At 38.5% G+C, this 22,349-nt stretch overlaps 1 protein-coding gene across 5 annotated transcripts in view; it reads left to right on the top strand.

The window, feature by feature from the left end:
• The window catches only part of KDM4C (lysine demethylase 4C), a 360,653-nt gene that overhangs the window by 115,768 nt on the left and 222,536 nt on the right, over window positions 1-22,349 (top strand). For all 5 annotated transcript variants that reach the window (XM_014552383.2, XM_032477696.1, XM_032477697.1 and 2 more), the window contains 2 exons: window positions 5,928-6,031; window positions 9,720-9,857. In XM_014552383.2, the coding sequence (XP_014407869.2) occupies window positions 5,928-6,031; window positions 9,720-9,857 (242 nt within the window). The remainder of the gene's footprint in view (window positions 1-5,927; window positions 6,032-9,719; window positions 9,858-22,349) is intronic.

Genomic DNA, 22,349 nt, shown 5'->3' with positions numbered 1-22,349 from the left:
TATCAAATCTATTTTTGTTATATTTCACACAAGTGACTCCAAAGGTTTTTTTCCCCCACTTATTATGAAAGATGCTAACATTCCTTTAGTTCTGCATTTAAAAATATTATCATTTTGTATCAAATAGTATTCTGGTTACACTGGCTTGATTATATATTGAATAAAATATTTTTCATAAACTGTGAAGTGAGGATGAGTGTGAACCATGTACTCTTTCAGGTGTTTTGTTGTAAAATTCATTTTGAGATACATACTTTGTACATAATTTGTGCTGTCTACAAGATATTTTCCAGGGTGATGTAAAATATAATTCTAATATCCTGCTGAAAACATAAATTCTCAACCAATATGAAGTTCTTAATGTATTACAAATTGCCTTCCTTCAGTGGTTTTCCAATTTAAATTAACTTATGACCAGTCACCACATTGTTCAGATCCTGATTACAAATCCAGATCAGAAGAAAATTAAATAGACTCCTCTTTCTTCATTGATTTTAATTTAAAACTTAATTCATGCAGTGCTATGCAGAGTTACAGATTTGAAAAATTTGATCCATTGAAATTATATTGTTAAAACTTTTCTGTGGGCTGTGTGTTTGGGGACTGCTCTGCTGTGTTTTACTCTTTGTGGTATAGACTCAGGACATCTTATTTTGAGGGTCGTATTACATGAGTGGTACTTGCTCTCCATTAAAGTCTGCATTCTTTCAAAGGGTTGTTTGTTTGGCAGAATATTTTATTTTCTATTTATGTATTGTGCATCAAAGGACCATAAAGGGCAAAATTATTCCTTTTATTCCCATTGGTGTTGCAGAGAATGGTAGTATTTCTCATGTTTCTGTTGGCATGTACTTTTTAATATTTATGTCTATTTTTCACTTTAAAAATCCAGGTGTAGTTGCCTAAGTGGAATGTACTGATTTTTACAGGTGGCTCTTTATACCCTAATGGCTCTTTTTTTTTTTTTTTAACATTTTTATTGATTTATAATCATTTTACAATGTTGTGTCAAATTCCAGTGTAGAGTGCAATTTTTCAGTTATACATGAACATATATATATTCATTGTCACATTTTTTTCTCTGTGAGCTACCATAAGGTCTTGTGTATATTTCCCTGTGCTAGACAGTATAATCTTGTTTATCTATTCTACAGTTTTGAAATCCCGTCTATGCCTTCCCACCCTCCACCCCCTTGGCAACCACAAGTTTGTATTCTATGTCTATGAGTATGTTTCTGTTTTGTATTTATGCTTTGTTTGTTTGTTTTTTTTAGATTTCACATATGAGTGATCTCATATGGTATTTTTCTTTCTCTTTCTGGCTTACTTCACTTAGAATGACATTCTCCAGGAGCATCCATGTTGCCGCAAATGGTGTTATGTTGTCGGTTTTTATGGCTGAGTAGTATTCCATTATATAAGTATACCATGTCTTCTTTATCCAGTCATCTGTTGATGGACATTTAGGCTGTTTCCATGTCTTGGCTATTGTAAATAGTGCTGCTATGAACATTGGGGTGCAGGTGTCATCCTGCAGTAGGGTTCCTTCTGGATATATGCCCAGGAGCGGGATTCCTGGGTCATATGGTAAGTCTACTCCTAGTCTTTTGAGGAATCTCCATACTGTTTTCCACAGTGGCTGCACCAAACTGCATTCCCACCAGCAGTGAAGGAGGGTTCCCCTTTCTCCACAGCCTCTCCAGCATTTGTCATTTGTGGACTTTTGAATGATGGCCATTCTGACTGGTGTGAGGTGATACCTCATTGTAGTTTTGATTTGCATTTCTCTGATAATTAGTGATATTGAGCATTTTTTCATGTGCCTATTGATCATTTGTATATCTTCCTTGGAGAATTGCTTGTTTAGGTCTTCTGCCCATTTTTGGATTGGGTTGTTTGGTTGTTTCTTATTAAGTTGTATGAGCTGCTTATATATTCTGGAGATCAAGCCTTTGTCGGTTTCATTTGCAAAAATTTTGTCCCATTCCATAGGCTGTCTTTTTGTTTTACTTCTGGTTTCCTTTGCTGTGCAGAAGCTTGTAAGTTTCATTAGGTCCCATTTGTTTATTCTTGCTTTAATTTCTATTGCTTGAGTAGACTGTTCTAGGAGAACATTTTTGAGATGTGTGTCAGATAATGTTTTGTCTTTATTTTCTTCTAGGAGGTTTATTGTATCTTGTCTAATGTTTAAGTCTTTGATCCATTTTGAGTTTATTTTTGTGTATGGTGTAAGGGAGTGTTCTAGCTTCATTGTTTTACATGCTGCTGTCCAGTTTTCCCAACACCATTTGCTGAAGAGACTGTCTTTATTCCACTGTATATTCTTGCCTCCTTTGTCGAAGATTAGTTGACCAAAAGTTTGTGGGTTCATTTCTGGGCTCTATTCTCTTCCATTGGTCTATATGTCTGTTTTTGTACCAGTACCATGCTGTCTTGATGACTGTAGCTCTATAGTATTGTCTGAAGTCTGGGAGAGTTATTCCTTCAGGCTCTTTCTTTCTCTTCAGTAATGCTTTGGCAATTCTAGGTCTTTGATGGTTCCATATAAATTTTATTATGATTTGTTCTAGTTCTGTGAAATATGTCCTGGGTAATTTGATAGGGATTGCATTAAATCTGTAGATTGCCTTGGGCAGTGTGACCATTTTAACGATATTGATTCTTCCAATCCAAGAGCATGGGATATCTTTCCATTTTTCAAAGTCTTCTTTAATTTCCTTCATCAGTGGTTTATAGTTTTCTGTGTATAATTCTTTCACCTGCTTGGTTAGATTTATTCCCAGATATTTTATTACTTTGGGTGCTATTTTAAAGGGGATTGTTTCTTTACTTTCTTTTTCTGTTGATTCTTCATTAGTGTAAAGAAATGAAACTGATTTTTGAACATTAATTTTGTAACCTGCTACCTTGCTGAATTCTTTGATCAGCTCTAGTAGTTTGTGTGGACCTTTTAGGGTTTTCTACATATAGTAACATGTCGTCGGCATATAGTGACACTTTTACCTCTTCTTTTCCAATTTGGATCCCTTTTATTTCTCTCTCTTGCCTGATTGCTGTGGCTAGGACTTCCAAGACTATGTTGAATAGGAGTGGTGATAGTGGGCATCCTTGTCTTGTCCCAGATTTCCAAACTCAGCTCTTCATTGGTCCTGGCAGCACGAACTTTGTGAGACACCAGGGCAGTGTTGCGGAAAAATGTGTTACAGCTTGGTGTTACAGCTCGGTGTTACAGCTCAGTTGTGACGGCAACCTGGATGCAGGCGAGAGACCAAGTAGCACTCGGAGAGTTGGAGAACTCAGATTTATTACTCCAGCAGGCCCAGAAGAGTTAACACTCCAAGCTCTGGACCCCCCCCGTCTGTAGGTTTACACAGGCCTTTATAGGCTGCCAGTTTTACACTTTGCAACATCTTATGCAAATAAAGTATAACAGAAATTGACCAACCAGGAACAAACTTTGTAGAAATAGACCAATCAGGAGTGAGCTCCATGCAAATGAAGTACAAATGGACCAATCAGAAGTTAGGGAAGTGGACCAATCAGAAATGAGAGTAATAACCAATGAGGAGTGAAGGAAATAACCAATCAGAAGTGAGCTCAGGGAACCAATAGAATTTTATGTGTAAGTTAGACATTTCAGAGGCAAAAAGTGAGATAGAGCCTCTGGACCAGGGAACCGGACGGTGCTGGCAGGAGAGTAGTGGCCCTGCCTGGGGGTCCTGCTGGTCTTTTTATGGGGCTTCTCGCCTCAGCGGAAGGATCCTATCTGTCTTGGGCTGCAAAGAAGTCACTGTCTGGCCTTTGAGGCTGCCGAGCCCTTAGGCGCGGATTCAGGTTTTGCCCCCGCTCCCACCTGGGTGCCAAGCGCAGGAGGATATGGCGGCCGTGCCTGAGGCCCGCCTCTCCTCGCAGAAACCTTCCGTGGGTTTTCAGAGAAGGGGGTATGCACCCTTCCCCCCCAGGGCACATCAGCCTTTCTGTTTTATGGAGGGCCCAGGTTCTGCCCTGTGCACCCACTCATCCAGGTTGCACAGCACCCTGCAGTCCCCCGGGGCTGCCTCAGTGCAGCCGTCCCCGTCCTCTGCCCTGCTCGGGCAGCCTGTCCCGGCCCCCAGCTCCTGGCTCGGGTCTTGGGATGGCTGTTGCAGGGACCCTCTGTGCCCGTTTAACTTAGTTCTGTAGGTCAAGGGCTGCTCCGTACAGATCCGAGCCTCGGAGACTCCCCCTCTGTCCCAGTGGCCTCTCTGTTGGAGAGGGGAGACCCAGCAAATGATCGCTAGTCCTCCTTTGTTGCTCCCTCCCCTCGGGACTGGTCCCGCACTGTTTTGCCTTTTGTCTTTCTTTTTTTCCTTTCTCCTACCAGATTTTTGGCGTCTTTGTCTTTTGAAGAGGACAGTGTTCTGTGAGAGTTCCGCAGGTGCTCTGGTTGGCTGAGTGGGTCCGTGGATGTGAGTCTTGGTGTATCCGTGGGAGAGGGTGAGCCACAAGCATCCTACTACTCCGCCATCTTGGCCTCGTCCTAATGGCTCTTTTTTAGATGTTTGATTTGTTTCCTTCTGATCACCTGTGGCCTCACATACTCCATGGTGGCATCAATGAAGGCTTATTTGTTTTATTTATTTATTAATTAACATTTTTAAAAATTGAGTTATAGTCAGTTTACAATGTTGTGTCAATTTCCAGTGTAGAGCACAATTTTTCAGTTATACATGAACATACATATATTCATTGTCACATTCTTTTTTGTTGTGAGCTACCACAAGATCTTGTATATATTTCCCTGTGCTTTATTTACTCTAGAACTACTCCTGTAAAACCCTGCTATTCTATGAGGTTAAAATGGTTCACAGTTAGGTAACGAGTGCTGGTAATTCTTTCATCAGATTGGTCACATTCTTGAGCTGTTTATATGTAGTAAGCCAGAGAGTTAGATGAGTGGCGTTTCCGGTGGCCTTATCTTCATTTTGGCGGTGGAGGAGTCAAAGAGCATCTGTGCGTCTCCCCGAACTTAACTCGCACGCATCACACATGCTTTCCTGGGGAGTTCTGTGTTCCTTCTGGGTTCTCTCTCTGTGATTTCCCTTGTCTCTTCCATGTTTCTCTTGTCTTTCTTGCCTTCTATTCCTGCTGTGTGTGTGGCAGTTTTTCCTTCGAGTGAGGAAGGTGAAGAACAGAGCATCAAGCACGTTCTTTTTCTCTTGCTTATATAATCAAGTTAACGAGAGTCTGCCTCACACAGGGTGCAGGAGTGAAAGCAGAGATGGAGAAAAGCAGCCATGTTTCAGTGCAAAATATACTGTTGAATGAAAGGGTTGCTGCATGTTTAGCTTCTTCATTTAAAGGCCTCCTCAAAACATTGTTCCCACAGAGGCTGGTGAGGCAGGTTTCCAAGCTCTTGACTGGCACTGGCTGGGAGTCGGTTCAGGAAATCAGTAGCAGTTGAACTATTTAAAATTGATCAGAAAGAAACAAAGGTAGGAAACTGCCTTGTGTCTACTGTATGCCAGGCAGTGGGACATGTGCTTCTGGAATGATTGCTTCTAGGAGTCTAAAATGAGAGATTCTTCTATTAAAATGCAGATTTTCCTCTCCTTACCTCCTGTAATATTTTGTCGATTGTAATAGATAGGTTGAATTCAAATTTGTTACAAATGGAATTTATAAAGTTTAGTAATTTTGTATTATGCAAACAACCATTGGCAGATCTTTTTGTAAAAGATATTACCTTTGGTAATATAAATATGTATACTTTAATTTTTTAAGAATTCTGACTGATTGTTTTAATACCAGGGTTTTTGATGGTGAAGTTGGTCTCTATTTGCATAAAGCTGTCATTCTATAAGAGTACTAGAACATAAACTTGAAAAAAGATTAGAAATTTTATCTTAATTGACTTATTACTGCTTATATTTACTGTTTCCATTTAGGTTTTTTCCCAAGCAGTTCTCAAGGATGTGATGCATTTCTTCGCCACAAGATGACACTGATATCTCCTTCAGTGTTGAAGAAATACGGTATTCCCTTTGACAAGGTATATTAGTATTTCTCTTTAACGAATTCATTTCATGTGTGTAGTATGGGTATTTAAGGCAAATTTAACATAAACTAATATATCTTTTGATTTCAGGCAAGATTTTTAGGATGTGGGGAGAAGAATTCAGATTCATGTTTTATTTAGGTAACAATTATTTACCTAAACACTACTTTGAAATTACTTGTATTTCAAGATACATATACTAGAGATTTCATGCTGTTATAGTTTACTTATAAAAATACTGGAAGTAAAATGTAGCACATTTGACAGAACAAGTTGTAGCACTTCTACATTGAAATCGTTTATATGAGCAACATAATTTATGTGCATGTGATCTATTTTTTAAAAAAGAATTCAGAGCAATATTTATTAGCAGTTTGGTTAGAATCAGTGGTTATGGTGCTAGCATGTTGCTTCTAAACACATTCAGACATAATACAATTGAGATTTCATTATGGATAAAATTGCCTGATGATTTAATAATCAGATATTGCTTCTGATTAGGTTCTGTAAGACTCTGTACATGTAGATCCCTCTTTCTTTGCATCCATGGGTTGTTACTGGGTCAGAATTACTACAGAGCATGAGCATTTTTATGTGAAGAAGCTGAAATGAAAAAGCTTTTGACTGGATAAATAAAAGCGCTCTCTCGGTTGGAAGAGGATTAAGTCCTTAGCTACTTGCAGAAATGTTAAAAATTAGCTCCACTCTCTTTTTCATTTTTTATTTGACTTTCTTCCCATAATTCTTGCTGTTTTCCACCTTAGAAGCTTTTCACTTGTGACTAAATCTTTACGTTTTCTTAATCTCAGGCCCTCAAATTCCTTTCTTCCATCTCTACCCCAGCCCCTACCAGCTCAAGCTCTGTTCAGAGCAGAATTCTCACAAGGACCAAGAATCATTCTCCAACTTGAGGTGGTCCTGCTTGCTCACAAACCGTTTGTGCAGCAGTCAGTCACAAGACATACTTATCTTATGTGATGAGGATGCTGTCACCACTGGTTTAGTCATGTACTTCTGTCCATGACAGAGAATGTGCCTTCAAGGTGTGCACTGTGGAGAGTGCCCCCAGGTACAGGTGGGCTGCAGCACTGCCGCAAGTACGGAGGTCAGAGGCAGTGCCCCCCAGAGGGGCTGCGGCTTCTTGTAGGGCTTTGTCTTACTCACAGATACATCTTCCCAGTCGCAGATATATCATCAGTGCACGTTTCTTTCAGGTGGTTAACGTAAGCTTGATTAGGTACTTTTATCTAAGTTGGAATATTACGAGACAGAGGAGAAGGAGTAGACTAGAGTCCTCTAAGACAGAAAAATATCCATGGGTTTAGGGCTGGTGATAGGAATTGATCAAGCTGTTCTTTGGAGGGGGTGTTATATGAAGTAGCAGGACTGTGGGATTGGCTCATTTTCCCAGGATGGAGGCCTTTGGAGTTTGTAGCTTCTTTCTAATCTTTGGGGAAGGAGGTAGGTGCCTTGCACCCCTTTTTGGGCTGAGGGTCTCCAAGTACTGCTTGGTAGATCTCTAGATGCACTAGACTCTTAGCTGGTCTTTTGAGGGTGGGACATTTTGTGGCTTCTGTGGGAAGTGGCAGGGATGAGTGTTCATCCACAGATGGTGAGACATCAGCAGTTTAGAGTGCTGATTGGCAACTGCAGTTTGTTATGTGAAATAATGCCTGACGAAGGGTGCGTGGTGACAGTGTACTCCTCAAAATGCTTATTCTCTGATGATGACAATGTAACATGTGACAGAGTAGCACAGACTTTGGAATTAAACTTTCCAAGTTCATTCCTGATTCTGTCACTTGGGTAAATTACATAATTTTTCTGATCTTCAGTCTCTTCATCTGGAAAATGGGGATAATAATAGTATCACTAAATAGGGCTATTATGAGGATGAAAATAGATGGTCAATGTGAAGGTAATCACACACTCTTCCTTCTTAGTTCAATCCTCTCTCTTTAGGCAGTCGTTTCACAGATGGACTAACATTTTTCTTCTTTCAATGTATTTGTACATATTCATACATATATATGGAAAAGTATGTTTAACAGATAGCTAATGTCTGCTTTTCAATTATGTGCAGGACCCGTGATATGGAATTGTGAGGCTTTGTTAGTCTTATAATAAAAGGGACATGTTCTTTTCTGTCCCTGTACTTTTTTTTTTTAAAGTCAATCCATTACATAGAGGCAGTGTGTTAGCCTTATGTTTTGACTAACTGGGATTGAGCTGCTTCCAGAAGTTATATAGAGGCATAAAATTTAGAGTCCTGTTTAGTGGAAACAGGTACTTTTTCAACATGGCAGGAGTAGGGTTTCCTAAGTACAGTGGAGGAGGATTGTAGGTGGGATTCAGTGGAGCAGTGAAGCTAGTTTCCTTATCCCAATGACAGCAGTCTTACCCTCTTTCCCCATCTTAAAGGGCTAAACACAATTGAGCCTGGTGAGTTTACCACGTGGTCAAGGAAGTGCCTAATTTCCAAGCACACTTATAATGAATGAGATTCAGTGAGACCAGGAAACGAGAGAATCAGGCTGTATTCTCACATGGCTCAGAATGATGGAACTAGAACCGTGTTGAACACTGGCAGTAAGCCATTCTCTGCCTGCCAGGTGGCAGCTGAGTTGCTGCTCATTGCAATACAACACCTGCTGGGGTGTCATGGGGGAAAGGGGTGGTGAGCTAAATTTTAGGATTGTTGGGGAAAAAAAATAATCCCCCACACAACATTTTAGCATTCCTAAAATGGTAATTGAATTGGAACATGTGCACCTGTATGTTTCCACATAAGCGCATACCCACATATTCATTTCTCAACGTTTTAGGATGGAAATGAACCAAAGTGACTGAATGAACCAGTGAGTTTTATGTTTGACACTCAAGTATTGAGCAGACAAAAAAAAAAAAATCTAGCATCACTATTTTTCTATAACTCATGGTGTATTTTATGTGCTTTGGTGATTATAGAAAGCCAAATTTCTTTAATCTAAAAATTAGGAATGGAATGAATACTTTTTTATTTTCACTTTTAGGCTGCTGGCTGGTTTACCCAAGCTATTGAAATTACATTTGAAAATGCACTCACTCACACATAGGTACTTATATATTATACATATATTTGAATACTTCTTTGGTAGAAATTTTACTATTAAATCAAATGTAGTTAACTGACTGTTTTCTATATATTATAAAAGGATAATTTGAAAAATACCAGCAACTATTTAGCAACAAGAATTCATAATACAACCTACTCAGCATGTATTATCAAAGTTTTTATAGCTCTTACTTTAGAAATGTCAGTTATGATATGTCCTGTTATATAACTCCAGTAATGTGAATTTTTAAAGTATTAAAATATACACATTGACTGCTAATATGAACATATTTATATGAATAACATAAAACAAAGGCATCTTCAAATAAAGTATAATTTCTTTGATTATGGACTGAATTATTGGACTACATTGCCAGAACGTCACACCCTGTTTAGAAAAGTCTTTTAAAAGGTTCCTGAACAACTATTAAAGGAAGTAAATAAAGGGTCTTGGGGGACTTCTTTTATATTGCTATAGCTCTGATATCATGGCATTCTTTTTCTTTTTTTAATAGGAAATATGTTTTAATTGTATTGGCAATTTGGGATGTCTTGTAATTGGGAAATACTATGTTTTCTACCCTGCAGATCACCCAGGAGGCTGGAGAATTTATGATCACTTTCCCATATGGCTACCATGCTGGTTTTAATCATGGTTTCAACTGTGCAGAATCCACAAATTTTGCTACTGTCAGATGGATTGACTATGGGAAAGTTGCTAAATTGGTAAGTTATGCCTCAAAAATAAAGCATGAATTAAATATGTATTCTGGTTATTATAGTGGGAAAGCTAAGATCACGTGTAGCATTTATTTTTTTTCCTTAGTGATGTGTGCCTGTCACTACAGTAATTTATTTCAGACAGATGTATTTATTTTACATAGGCTTATGTTCCTGTTTGTAGCAGCATTTTTCTCTTTTGAGATTACTGTGGAGCAGTTTACTCTGAGAGGTAATTTTCTGCAATTGATACTTTCTTTCTTAAGGCCACCAGTTGTTTTTTTGTGAGATGTTCCGGTGGCTCCCTGTGGCTTCGTGTTGGGTAGACTTGGCTCACTCCATGTTAAGACTTCAATCCATAGGTTAGAAAACAAATGTTTACAGAGGAAAGTATCTGGTAAAATTGTAATAAGAGGTTGAGGGAGGATGGTAAGAAGAAGTGATTAAAACTGCCCTTAGTACAGAAATGAATTTTTTGAAAGTAATAATGTAGAAAATATTTTAACAAGAAATATATCTTCATGTTAAATTTGGTATAAAAATGTGCATCTTCTACTCAATGTGTTTAATTTAGTTCACAAACTGTACTTTCAGTCACAAGCAAGTTGTATTAAATTTAATTAATTGCCCCCCATGGCATTAAATAGAGAGCATCTTCAAAGTGGTGGTAGCTTCTGTTAGGTTGCTTCCTTTCCTGTGGATGTTAAGGCAAAGGTGCAGGCTGGCAGAGGACAGCTTCTTAATGAAACTCTATATTTTCTAGAGTGTGTAAAACTGACATATATTTAGTGGAAGATGATACATACAGCTCATGTGGCCTTATCTTGGCCACTGCATGGTACAAGCACATATTATTCACTGATAAAACTTTCACATGGAACCATTGAGTGAACCTGGATAGAAATATATTCAGGGAAGACAACCCTAGGTTTAATTTACACATGTATTTTAAAAATTGTATAATATGTTAAAATAAGAGTATAGCCCTATGGCAGCCCAGGGAGCATTTGAATGAATTTGTGACGTAAAAGAAAGCTCCTGCTATTAGAAGACTTTCTCTATTCTGAGTAATTTTTATTTATGAGGAGTAATTTAGAAAGGAACAGAACTGAATTACTTGTTTCCATTACACATCCTTTGTATTACAATAAACCTAATAAAAACCTCAAAGTTCAATATATGTACCTTGCGCAACTACTGCAGTGCTTTTGTAGAAGAGTAATGCTTGTATCTGCATCGAAACAATGTCACAGCCCTGAGGTTGTAACAAGATATGTTATTTTATGGTTTGCATCTTCCATCATTGACATAATACATCAGATTATCACAGCTGTTCCATCACCAGAAAAGGTAGCTGCTTTACTACAGGTTTCAGTTTTGCTTCCTGGTATTGGCTACTCCCCCAAACTAGAATGTCCTCTGAGTGTGTTTCCACATTTCCTTGTGGACAGACTGGGAGTGGAGTGTGACCAAGTAAGAGAGGTCGCTAGTGGTCCTCTCTCAAGTCTCCGCTGCTGGAGCCCAGAACTGTGGTGGAGGAGCCAGGGACCTGGACCCAGCTCTTCATCTTCCCGCTAGGCAAAGACTATTAGGAAAGTCATTTCTTCTTTTTATTTCTTTCTCTAGATTAAAAATATTCTCTCTGTAGATTTGTTGTGAAGGGAAAAACTTAGATAGGTGGATATCCACTCAGGCTGTGTTGATTTATATCATTCAGTTTAGTCAAGGGACGTGACTGTCTTGGTTCTGGTTATTTTACTAGGTACAAAATGTTCAATAGCTCTAATGCAGTTTTGGCAGTTAATTTAAAATTGTCATAATTGCATGCATTTGAGATGTTTTTAGGTGTTGTTTCCACTCTTTCCTTACTTTTGGTGAGATGGTGCTACTCTGAGAATGTATTAATTTTCTATTGCTGTTATAACAAACTATTGTAAGATGAGTGGTTTCAAATAATACCCATTTACTGTTTCGTAGTTCTATAGGTTATAGGTCTGACATTGGTCTCACCAGCAAAAATCAAGGCGCTTGCAGGGCTGCTTTCCTTTACTGGAGACTCAGGCGAGGAATCCATTTCCTTGCTCAGTCAAATTGTTGGCTGAATATAGTTCCTTTGTAGTTGTAGGACTGAATTTCTGTTTCCTGGTTGCCTGTCAGCCAGGTCTTTGCTCCTCAAGTCCTCTCTCAGGTCCTTGCTGCGGTCTCCTTCAGAACAAGCAATCCACAAAATCCCTTTAGTCATGTAAGATAACATATTCACAGATTGCAGGAACTGGAACACAAATACCTTTGCTGTCAGGGATGGAGGTATGGGGGTGGGCAGTGTCATACTTACCATAGAGAGTTTCAGTTAATGATCGACATGGTGATATTAAAGAATCTACTTTGATTCATGTAACTAATTTTAGTTTTCTGCATAAAAATAGGAAACTAAGCTTGGATACAATTTGAATGTTTCACTAAAATATCCTTAGGCTTTCTTAAATTTATTTCTCAATATTAATGTTTTTCTTGACTAGTCTCAGTTATGTTCAGTTACATTATAATGTGCTGTGATGGCATGTTGAGGGAAGATTTTATCACTTACATGGGACATATCTTTATTAATTTTCAAGTCTTTCTCTAGGCAACCTTATGAATTTACTGTATTGTGTGTGTGTATATACATGTGTAATTTTTAATTTTAGGAAAATCTGTGAATTGGGTAGTTAGTTTTTATGTTTTGCTGGGGATAAATGTAATGTATAGTGAATTAATTATGAATTGCAGTTAAAAGATTTTTAGCTTTTAGGATGACCAAATTTGTTAGTCTCAATTCTTTGCCTTTTAAAAATTTATTGTAAATGGTGACTATTCAAAAAACAATTATTTTTCACAAGTGATGATGAATTATGCATTTGGGGGGATAATTTAAAAAATAATGGCGTACTTTTTCATAGTGGAAGTGCCGGAGAATGACATCTCCTTTACCTGTCACATGTTGATTTGAGTATGTAAAAGCATCTGATAAAGTACCTGTTTGTGTTAATTAATTAACGTCCAGAGTGAGGGATCTCTACTGATAATATTTCATATATTATAAACCATTTTTTCTAAATTCATAACTTAGAAAAGAGCTGTTACAAGAGGTTATTTTTTAATAAAAAAAATGATTTTGAGAAGATAACCCCAGGCTCACTGATACATTGGTGGTGTTTATTTAGCAGCCAGCAGATTTTGGTTAATAGGGACCTTTTCATCTGTTTGAATGGCTTAAAATAGATGGGGACGAATCTGTTTATTGAGACATTGCTTGTTTACTCTATGCCAGGCACCATGTGTATTTCTGTGAATTCATCACTTGGAGGATAGCTTGTTTGATGAGGGCCAGCAGTGAGGGTAGGGTTGGCATTGTCTGCATCAGGACTGCTTGCTTTGTTTTTAGCTGCTTCACCTCTGGTGGCGTCTCTGGGGCAGGATGGGACGTGGGGTTCCTGTGAATTTCCTTTGACTGTATTATTGACCTCTTAGTATGCGGTATTTGTTGAAGAACGCTTGATATGGCTAACATTGACGCAAACTTCCATTCCATTATTTGTGCTATGCCCAAATGCTCATCTTCCAAATTTCAGCAAATTCCTCAACATTTGAAATTCTCAGCTAAATAGTAGTAACAAGTAATTATTATTATGTAGGTATTCCACTGCCTGTTGATACATTCCCTGTTTCCTAGCCCTTAATCTAGGTGGCCCTTTATCCTTTAGTATCTACCCGAAGTGCCTCATCTCTCACATTAGGCTTTTTCTGTGCATAGATTATGGAGATCTTCAGAGAACAGGCATGGGTGCAAGTGAGGGAACACAGCCGTGATAGCAGCTGAATTTGACTTTCCCTGTTTCTAAAAATTTCTGCTAATGCTCCAGGCCTTGCAATTCCTCTTGTTTCTGATTTTCCTTCTCTTCTCCTTTGTGAGGATCATTCAGCTCTCTTTTGCCTTGACCAGCAAAATATAGGATAGCCAAATACTACATGATGCACCAGAAGGGAAGGGCCTTACCTTAAGTGATCTCACCCACCTAAGAAAGCAGTTATATAATTCCATGCCCATTTCATTTATCAGAGTTAAGGTTTTCACTGAAAAAAATTAAGAGAAGTGTTCCAGGTGCCTGAATGCCTACTGACAGGTAGAGTTCAGCTTTGGTGAATGCCCAGTGAGTTTCTTCTCTGGAACAGGAATCGTGCTACATGTATGTACAAAAGCACTTGTTTTCTTTTTCTTTTTGGAGCTTTCATAAAGAGCAGAAGGGCTTTTAATAAACCTCCATTAGCAAAACTGTAGTATGAGTAGAACAGTTATTTATTTTAGGCACCTTTCTAGCTTTGAATATCAGAGTAATCTAAAGTGAAATGCTATATATATATATATATTTTTTTTTCCTTTTAGAGATTTAAAAATATGTAACAGATTGCATAGCAGTTGAACTAAGATACTGGTGCATTTACAAGAGGAATGTTTTCTGTTTCTGGAGCATTTTTTCTTTCTGTGGTGAAATGGAGGCCGTGATTACTTCTGTACAGCAGCTGTGGTGGCATTCACAGGTCTGCTTGCTGGCTAGGTTGGATCAAAGAGCTGGCCTGCAGGTTGTATTTCATTTTTCCGTTTGGTGGGATGAAGTGCAGTTGTTTTGATGTTAGGTTTGATGGATTTGTTTGCCACTGCATTCATTAGCTTCACATCAAAAAACTGACAGGCTGTTAAATGAAACTTTGGCTTAGATTTTCAGCTTGACTGTTTGGAGACATTTGTGAAGATATTTTGTTTTTGTGTCGCAGCAGCCTCCAGCACTGTGATTGTCTCTAAGGGAAGAAAAGTTATTTACTGTACTGATTTTCTTGAGTAAAAAAGAATCATAGTCTGGGGGACAGTCATATCTAGCCTACACCTTCAGAAGCAGTGTATTTACGACAGTATGTGCAGTGTGAGAGACTTACCCCCGGCATGATAGATGATGTTATCTTCTTGGAAGGAAAGGTAATAGTGACTCCAAAATGATGTCTCTTATTTTGCATTAATTTTGTTTTAAGTGATAATCTACTAACACGATATGCCAAAAAATTGAACAATTGCTCTGCAGAGCTGGGAATGTTCTTTTATGAACTCCTAGAGCATTATTTCACTATCTAACTTTAAAGCATTCTGGCATTTGAATCCTCAAACGTTTGAACAGGTTTAAAAAGAGATGATAGAATTTTGAAGTTGATTTCCTTTTAATCTGGAAGGATTTTCATCTATTAAATTGTCTTGCATACAGGAACCGTGATATGGGTTCATTCTATTTTATATTGCAATCGTTCCCTAAAATTAAATTTGTTTTTTCTGAAATCAGGTAGCATCCGTCCAAAAAAATCTTTACTCTTGGGTGGTCTTTATTAAAACAATCAGAAATCATTTTAACGATGAGTCTCTAGGTTATATTTTAATATGCTTTAGATTACAAAGTAACTAGAATAGTGACATTTCTCTATTCTTACAGCTTATGAAAGAAAAAATGTAGACTGTGTTGCACATTGCTCATTTAACAGTTCTTGGCATTCTAATTTTAAGTGTCGATATGGCATATAAAATATCAACTTTGGGAGTTTAGGGGTTTTATGTTTTGCATTTTATCTTTTTACCTCTACTTTGTTTCTGTTTCCTGAGTCCTGGTTGTAAAACACAGCAGTGCTGATGAGTGATTGTGCTCTGCTTTGTTTACAGATCTTAAAGGGGAGAAGAGAAAATACCATGTAGAGAAAAAGAAACATACAAACTCATGTCCATATGAGTTTGTACTCTAACTGGGGAGTTAGTATTTAAGTATCTAGAAGAGGTATTAAGAAAGAAAATATTCACATTGTCCCAATTTTCTTCTGATAATGTATTGAGTTGTGGGACTCAGAAAATCTGAGACTTCAAGTAGTGTACTAGGAAAGCCAGGTGATTAGCATATATTGTGTCTGCAGGGGAGATATATAGAGCTCTAGTCGTCAGAGATAGGGAGGCTGATTTCATTTATTGCTAGTTTAAATTTGCTGGATTATGGGATTTGAATGGAGCTGTATGGTTTATGATATTTATGTTTAGTTGCTAACTTGAAATCAAGGTTATACCTATTTCTGAGGCTTTAATTTAACTCACTACCTTAAGTAAAAGTAAATTGGCTTTTTGAATAACTTACACACTCTGAGAAAAATTAGTTTGTCTTTAAGCCATTCTACTTTCACATAATTTGATGACAGTAATAGCCAACATTGATTGTTCACAATACACCAGGCCTTCTTGGGGCACTTTATACATGATATCTTCATGCTGTCTCTGCTGGTTCAGAGATAATTGGATATCTTCTGTCCTCTGCTAGCCCCCTTTCTCAAACCAAGGGAGTTGGCATAACGCATAAAATGAGAATGTTGAGGCTGAGATTGGAGGCAGAAGGTTGGCCCCTATTGCCCCATATCCTTCTGGACTCATCTCTTTGCATGTGGTGGATTAAATAGGTGCCAGCCAAATATGTGATTTGTAGGATAACTTTCAACATGAGAATTCAGAATTATCCTGTCCCATGTAAGCTGTAGTTGATATCACTGCCAGGGGGCCCCAGACTCCCTCTGGCATTTGTTTTTATTTGGATTCTTAAAGGCAGTGCACATTTATTTCGTATTCTTACTTCTATTGATAAACCTCCATAGGAGTTCTTTTTTAGCCTATAGAGCAACTGTCATTACCTCTTAGGCTTTGACTCTGCTCTTTGATTAAGTTGGGGGTGGAAAATGTTCCCTACTCCCTTCTTCATTTTGAGGGGTGGATTCTGAGGCATTAGTCTGGACAAAACAATGTGTGTGTAGAGAATCAGAACAAAGTTGAGTGTGCTCCAACGTTGACATATATCTTTATGATTATCAGGAACCAAATTCTTTTGTAGAACTTTTTGAAACGTTAGGAAATTTTTTCTTTACCATTTCTTTTGCTTTTTCCACCCCCCCCCCCTCCCGTGTTTACAATTGTAAACACAGTAAAAAAGTTCTGTTAAAGGCTCTGTCCTAGATATGTGTTTGGAGAAGAGGATAGAAATTGAGAGTGGTATTCTAGCCAGGGGTGATCCAGAATTCTAGGAGAGTAGTGGGCAGAACACCTGGTGGTATTTGAGGGAAGCAGGCTGGCTAGCCCCTCAAGGGAAGAAAAGGATGATGGGAGAATCATCTGGACCCAAGGCATCCCCAGCACTTACAGTACTCAAATTCTCTGGTTCCCCACAGCTTCTCATTGTTTCCTATACAGGGTTTACACTGTGTCTTCCTCCTTTTGCAACTACCACTGAGAAGACAAACAGTGGTTTATCTAGTAGGTGGTGGTTTCCTCACTTGAAGGATTCAGAGCCAGGTGGTCTGTGGATTGGTGCAGCTCAGCAGTGTCACGAGGTCCTGTGGACTCCCTTTCCTTCTGTCTTACTGTCCTCCACCACAGGGTGTTTGTTAGCAAGCTAGCCACCATAGCTGTGCTTACTCCAGACATGTTCCTTCTAAGAAGAAAGGAAGGGAACAGTGCAGGAATGTGTCTCATCTACCCCTCTCCATCAGGGAAGAAAATTTTTCCTTGAAGCCTACCTGAAAAACTACTTTTTGTATCCATGGCCAACCAAAACCATGAGGAAGGCTAGGAAAGTAAACAGCAAGTCATTGGCATTTTTAAGCTCTGTTTGGGAAAGCACCTGTGCTTTGGTTAAGAAAGTAAACAAGACATATGTGGTTTCTGTCTGGTGGCTCTACACTTACAGTCTACAGCAGCTATTCTCAACCCTGTGGAGCTTTAAAAGGATGGGCCCCTGGCTCCTCCCAGACCAGTAGGATAGGAATCTCTGGTGAAGAGACATGGCATTTGCATTTTAAAAATCCCCCTTAGGTGAGTCTGGTGTATGCTTCTGGTTGAGAACCACAGGTCTTTAATGAATTAAATAGGTCTTTGTTGTTTGGATTGATTTTTTTTTAAGTCTCAGTTAACATTCCTTGACAGCTCTGTCAAATAGACCAAAATAATTATAAATTTAATTTAAATATGAACATAATGTCTAAATCTACTGCAGTAAAAAATTTTCTTATGAGAGGTTAAAGCTTTCTAGTCCATACATGACATCTGTTTTTACAGCTTAACTTATCATATGTCAATTTCAGATGATTGATGATGAAGCCTAAGATTTCGTAGCAGGAAAGGACCTGATCGATTTGGAAGATTTTCAGACAGTGTAAGAAAAAGGAAACATGGGCCATTTCAATAAAGTTTATTCTCCTTCTAACACCAGTAAGCTGATTTTCTTTGGGAAAGTCACCCTGCCTTGCTAAGACTATAATGTTAAAATTCTGGCCCTGTTCTTAACTATATTCAAAAGCTGTGGTAGAAATGTCCACATGTTGGTTAGGAGGCAGCATGACCAGGGGTAGAGAGAGCACAGTTTATAGCTGGTGGGGCTGGATTTGAGTATGGACACCACTGCTTTCCAGGAATGAATCCTGCTAGCAGTTTGATTCACTTGATAACTTTGTGATCTGGTTGCTAATTGTTCTTACATGATACTTCTCTTAAAAGATCTATTATAGTCTTTTGATTTAGTGTGCTAATTTACAGGAAATACTAGTTATAGGAGGGCTTGGGAAAAATTCCTCAGGTGGGGCCCTCACCCTTGGCCCAACCACATAGTGGTTTTTCTTCTTAGTGGAAGAGCTAAGTGTGAATTAGGACTTCTTAAATAAGAGATGCTGGTCAAGGTCACTGTTGCCTTTCCTTCAAGATACTCGTTCTTTGTGGGAAGAACGAAAGCAACATGTGCAGATGCCCCGTTTGAAGCTTTGATGTGGGAGTCTTGCCTCCTAGATCATTTGATATGACCTCTTTGAATCAAAGGGAAGTTTTAATGGGATTTCTCTGAGGTCAGTGGCTATAATTAGACTTTAATCTGTTGGTCCACAGTCTGTCCTCCTCTGCTCTGAGCAAGGTGATAGAGAGAGTGAGGACACCTCTCTTAGGAACTGCTCGCCAGAACTGTAGCCGGGTAAAGCGGGGGCTGTGGCCCTGGGAACACTCATTGTGCCAGTTCCAGGGCCCTTCTCAACATGAAGGCTGAAAGTGATGAAGGTAATAGTGGATAGGGTTTTGATGTTTAAGTATCCAAGGGAATAAAGAATGGGTGAAGAAAGCCATGATTAATCTCTATTACTCTTTTAACAGTTCCGTACCTCTACTGTTAGAAGAATCAGAATTAGCCACTTCAAACAGAAAGGTGTCCCCAGGTAGGCAGACCCTGAGAGGTCTGATACAACATTGAAGCCCAGTGCTTGGTTCTCTCCTTCTTTCAGCCATGCCTAGGATTTTAAATTTACTGTGCTTTTATCCCCTACAAACTATGGCCAGTAATATTTTTTGCCTCTTTCTAAAATGAGGAAGGTAAAACAGGAGTGTCTTCTGAATACTCTGGAATGATGATTTCTAACTTATAGCTTAGAACATTAATCAATTCTTTGTGTCTCTATGAAATTTAGTGCTCACAGTTAATTCTGTCCAGCATTATTTTTGTCTTTCATTTGTATTGATCAGTTTGCATTTTTCCAAGTGCATTGTTAAGTGAGGACAGTATCGATACTTGTATGCCTCTTGCTTGTAATGCTGAGTTCAGTTTTTATGACAGTTTTAATGTCTCTTCTTGTTTTGTATTTTGATTTATATCGTACTTGAGTATGACCAGGGAATAGTTAAGTAGAGGAAGTTTCAATTTAGAGTTATAATGTCATTAAAAATATGAAGAAATGAAAACTTAATGTTGAGGAATTGTCAACTTTGTAATCATAAATAGCAGTGTTTTGGGGACCAGGGCATTGAGGTTATATGCGTATATTTCACCTTTATTGCTATTATTTTGTAATCTTTTACGAAAAGGCTAGAAAGACATTAAGGAAGAAAAACAGCATGCCTTATGTTCTGTGTGTAATATCAAAGTTAGTTTTGTAAAATTAATTAGATCTTGCATCTCCCTTCAAGATGCTTTATTAGAAATACAGCACAAGTAGTTATTGAAGCTCCATGATCTGCATAGAGTTACCATCTGTCAGTATCACTCATGGGATAGCACAGGGTGGTGGAGGTGGCTCTGGCTGTGGAGGGTGATATGCTGTCTTGGATCTTTCTCAGGCCATATATAATCCCGCTGAGCCACATTTTCTTCATGTATTAGGGAAGCGTTGTTGTGTAATGGTGAAGGTGGGCAAGTTCAAGTTCTGGCCAGACTCTGATTCTAATTCTGCCTTTTTTTTTTTTTTAAACTAACTGTGCGATTGGAGCAAGTACTTAATAACCCTTCTAAGATCCTCTTTCCTGTATGTAAAAGTGGAGATTATAGCTTCTTTATAGTTGTTCTGAAAAATAAATGAAGTTAAATATGTAAGGAGCCTTGCAGAGTAGCGGTGGGGACTAGATAGATGTGTGGTGAATTAGGATTGTGTTTCCTCTGCATTTTTCTTTCAGAATTCCAGTTCAGGGAATTGACCTTGGCTCCGTGGTCAGCCTGGCTGGTCTAAGGGAATTCCCATTTCCTTTTCCAGTGATGATGGATCAGATCCATAGGCCAATCTTGGCTAAATAGAAAGGAGGTAGGGCTGGTGGAGACACAGAGGAAAATGCCAGCTTGCCCTAGGAGAGTGGTGGGAGGCTCGTCCCTCTAGGCGACGACACAGAAACACTGAAGTCTATACCCTACGGTCATAAGGGAAACAGACCTAGCTTAATCCCATGCTTTGGACACCAGGCTAGAGAGCTGAATTGGTTCTGTTTAAAATCAAAGCCTGGAGAAAGCAGACCAGTGTTTTATTTTTCATAGCTTTGTCAGAAATACAAGTGTTCAGTGCTCCATCTCCAGAGTACTTCTTTCCTTAATAAAAGTGTTGGCTACTTTGAGTGCAAGCAAACAAAAACCCAAACTAGTCACACACAGTGGTGTTAGAATTCTGGTTCTTGTGTGGACTGCTTGTGTAACCTGCCTCTGTGAGCACTAGTTTTCCCACCTGTGAAGAGGGCTGTAAATGGTACCTCCCTGGGCTGTGGGTGGTGATGGGGACCACAGTGTGGGGAGGCAGCTAGCACCATGCCTCCCTCACTGGGTACATTTTTAAAAGCCATTTATCACAGGTCATCCCTGAGTCAGGAACCTCCCTGATATTAGGGCAGGGCCAGTGGTGTTCAGGCTGGAGGTGCTGAGAAGCAGTAGCTGTGGGGATAGTATTTGCAGCATAAGTGCTAACAGCAGGCTGGGCAGATGGATTGCTTTATAAGTTTCTACTGAATTCTCACATCCATTCTCTTTTACTTTCTGTCAAAATGAGGGCAGTATGAATAGAAGTGACATCAACTAACAGTATTTGGGGTTCTGTGGGCCAGATTTCTGAGAGGAGGAATTTGAAGGAGTTGTTGGTTATATGTACAAAAACATACTGTGGCTCTTGGGCCCTATGTTGAATTTGAAAGACCATGTGTTGAAAATCCTTGGAAAGAAAACCATCATGGATGTGGTAGATTCCCGCTAAATTTGACTGTAGTTCACACATGGCTTTTACATTCTTCATACATACTTGAATTAAGATTAAAAAATAGGTAGGTCCTAGCAACTTTCTAGCTTTTCATAAAATGTTTTTGTAAGACTTAGTCATAATTTTCAGTGTTTCTTGTATTCCAAGTTCTTAGGAATATATATTCTATCCTTTAATTTTAAGTATTAATTTAAAGAATTGGAGTGTTCTGATGATTATTGAAATAGCACGAAAGCCTGTTTCTTTGCGGGTAAATAAAACTGAAAAATTGTTCAAACTTCAGTAGTATTCAAAGTCATAGTGAAGGATTTCTTTTTCTTATCATATTAGTAAAGGCAAAAGGAAAATCCCCATTGCTCATGAGAATGTACTTGTTAGAGTTAGCAGGCTGAACTTGTCTTGGTGGCGCTGTGATTGGGATAAGTACCTGGAAGAGCAGGTAGGTAGTATGTATTAGCACCCTCAGCATCTCCATGACCTTTGATCCATTTCTTCCACTCCTAGGAGAGAATCACAAGTGCAGACAGAAGTTCACTTACAAAATGATTGTTGTAGTGCTAATTTTATCAGCAAGAATAGAATTATAACTAACGTGTCCAATGATATGAGTATTCATATATTAGAATCCTTTAAATTTTACTTAAAGTTGTTTGTAAGGAAATCACCATGGCTCTTAATATTATTACCCATTGTTAAAATGTATAAAAATAAAAGAAAGTTAGCATATGTCCATGGCTAAAAAAAATAAGAATACAGAAAAATAATGGCACCCTTTCCAATCCCTTCCTTAAAGATAAAACCTCTTAAGAACTTGTAAATCCCTTCAAAAATATTAGCATATGTCTGCCTATATCTTAAAAAATGTACACAAAGTTAATCAATATAGTTCACATTGTTTTCCAGTGTCTTTCCTTT

The sequence above is a fragment of the Camelus ferus genome, chromosome 4 (genome assembly GCF_009834535.1).
Source record: "Camelus ferus isolate YT-003-E chromosome 4, BCGSAC_Cfer_1.0, whole genome shotgun sequence".
NCBI lineage: Eukaryota > Metazoa > Chordata > Mammalia > Artiodactyla > Camelidae > Camelus > Camelus ferus.
Note: the sequence above shows the minus strand (reverse complement) of the source record. Positions and strands in the feature narration are given on the sequence as shown.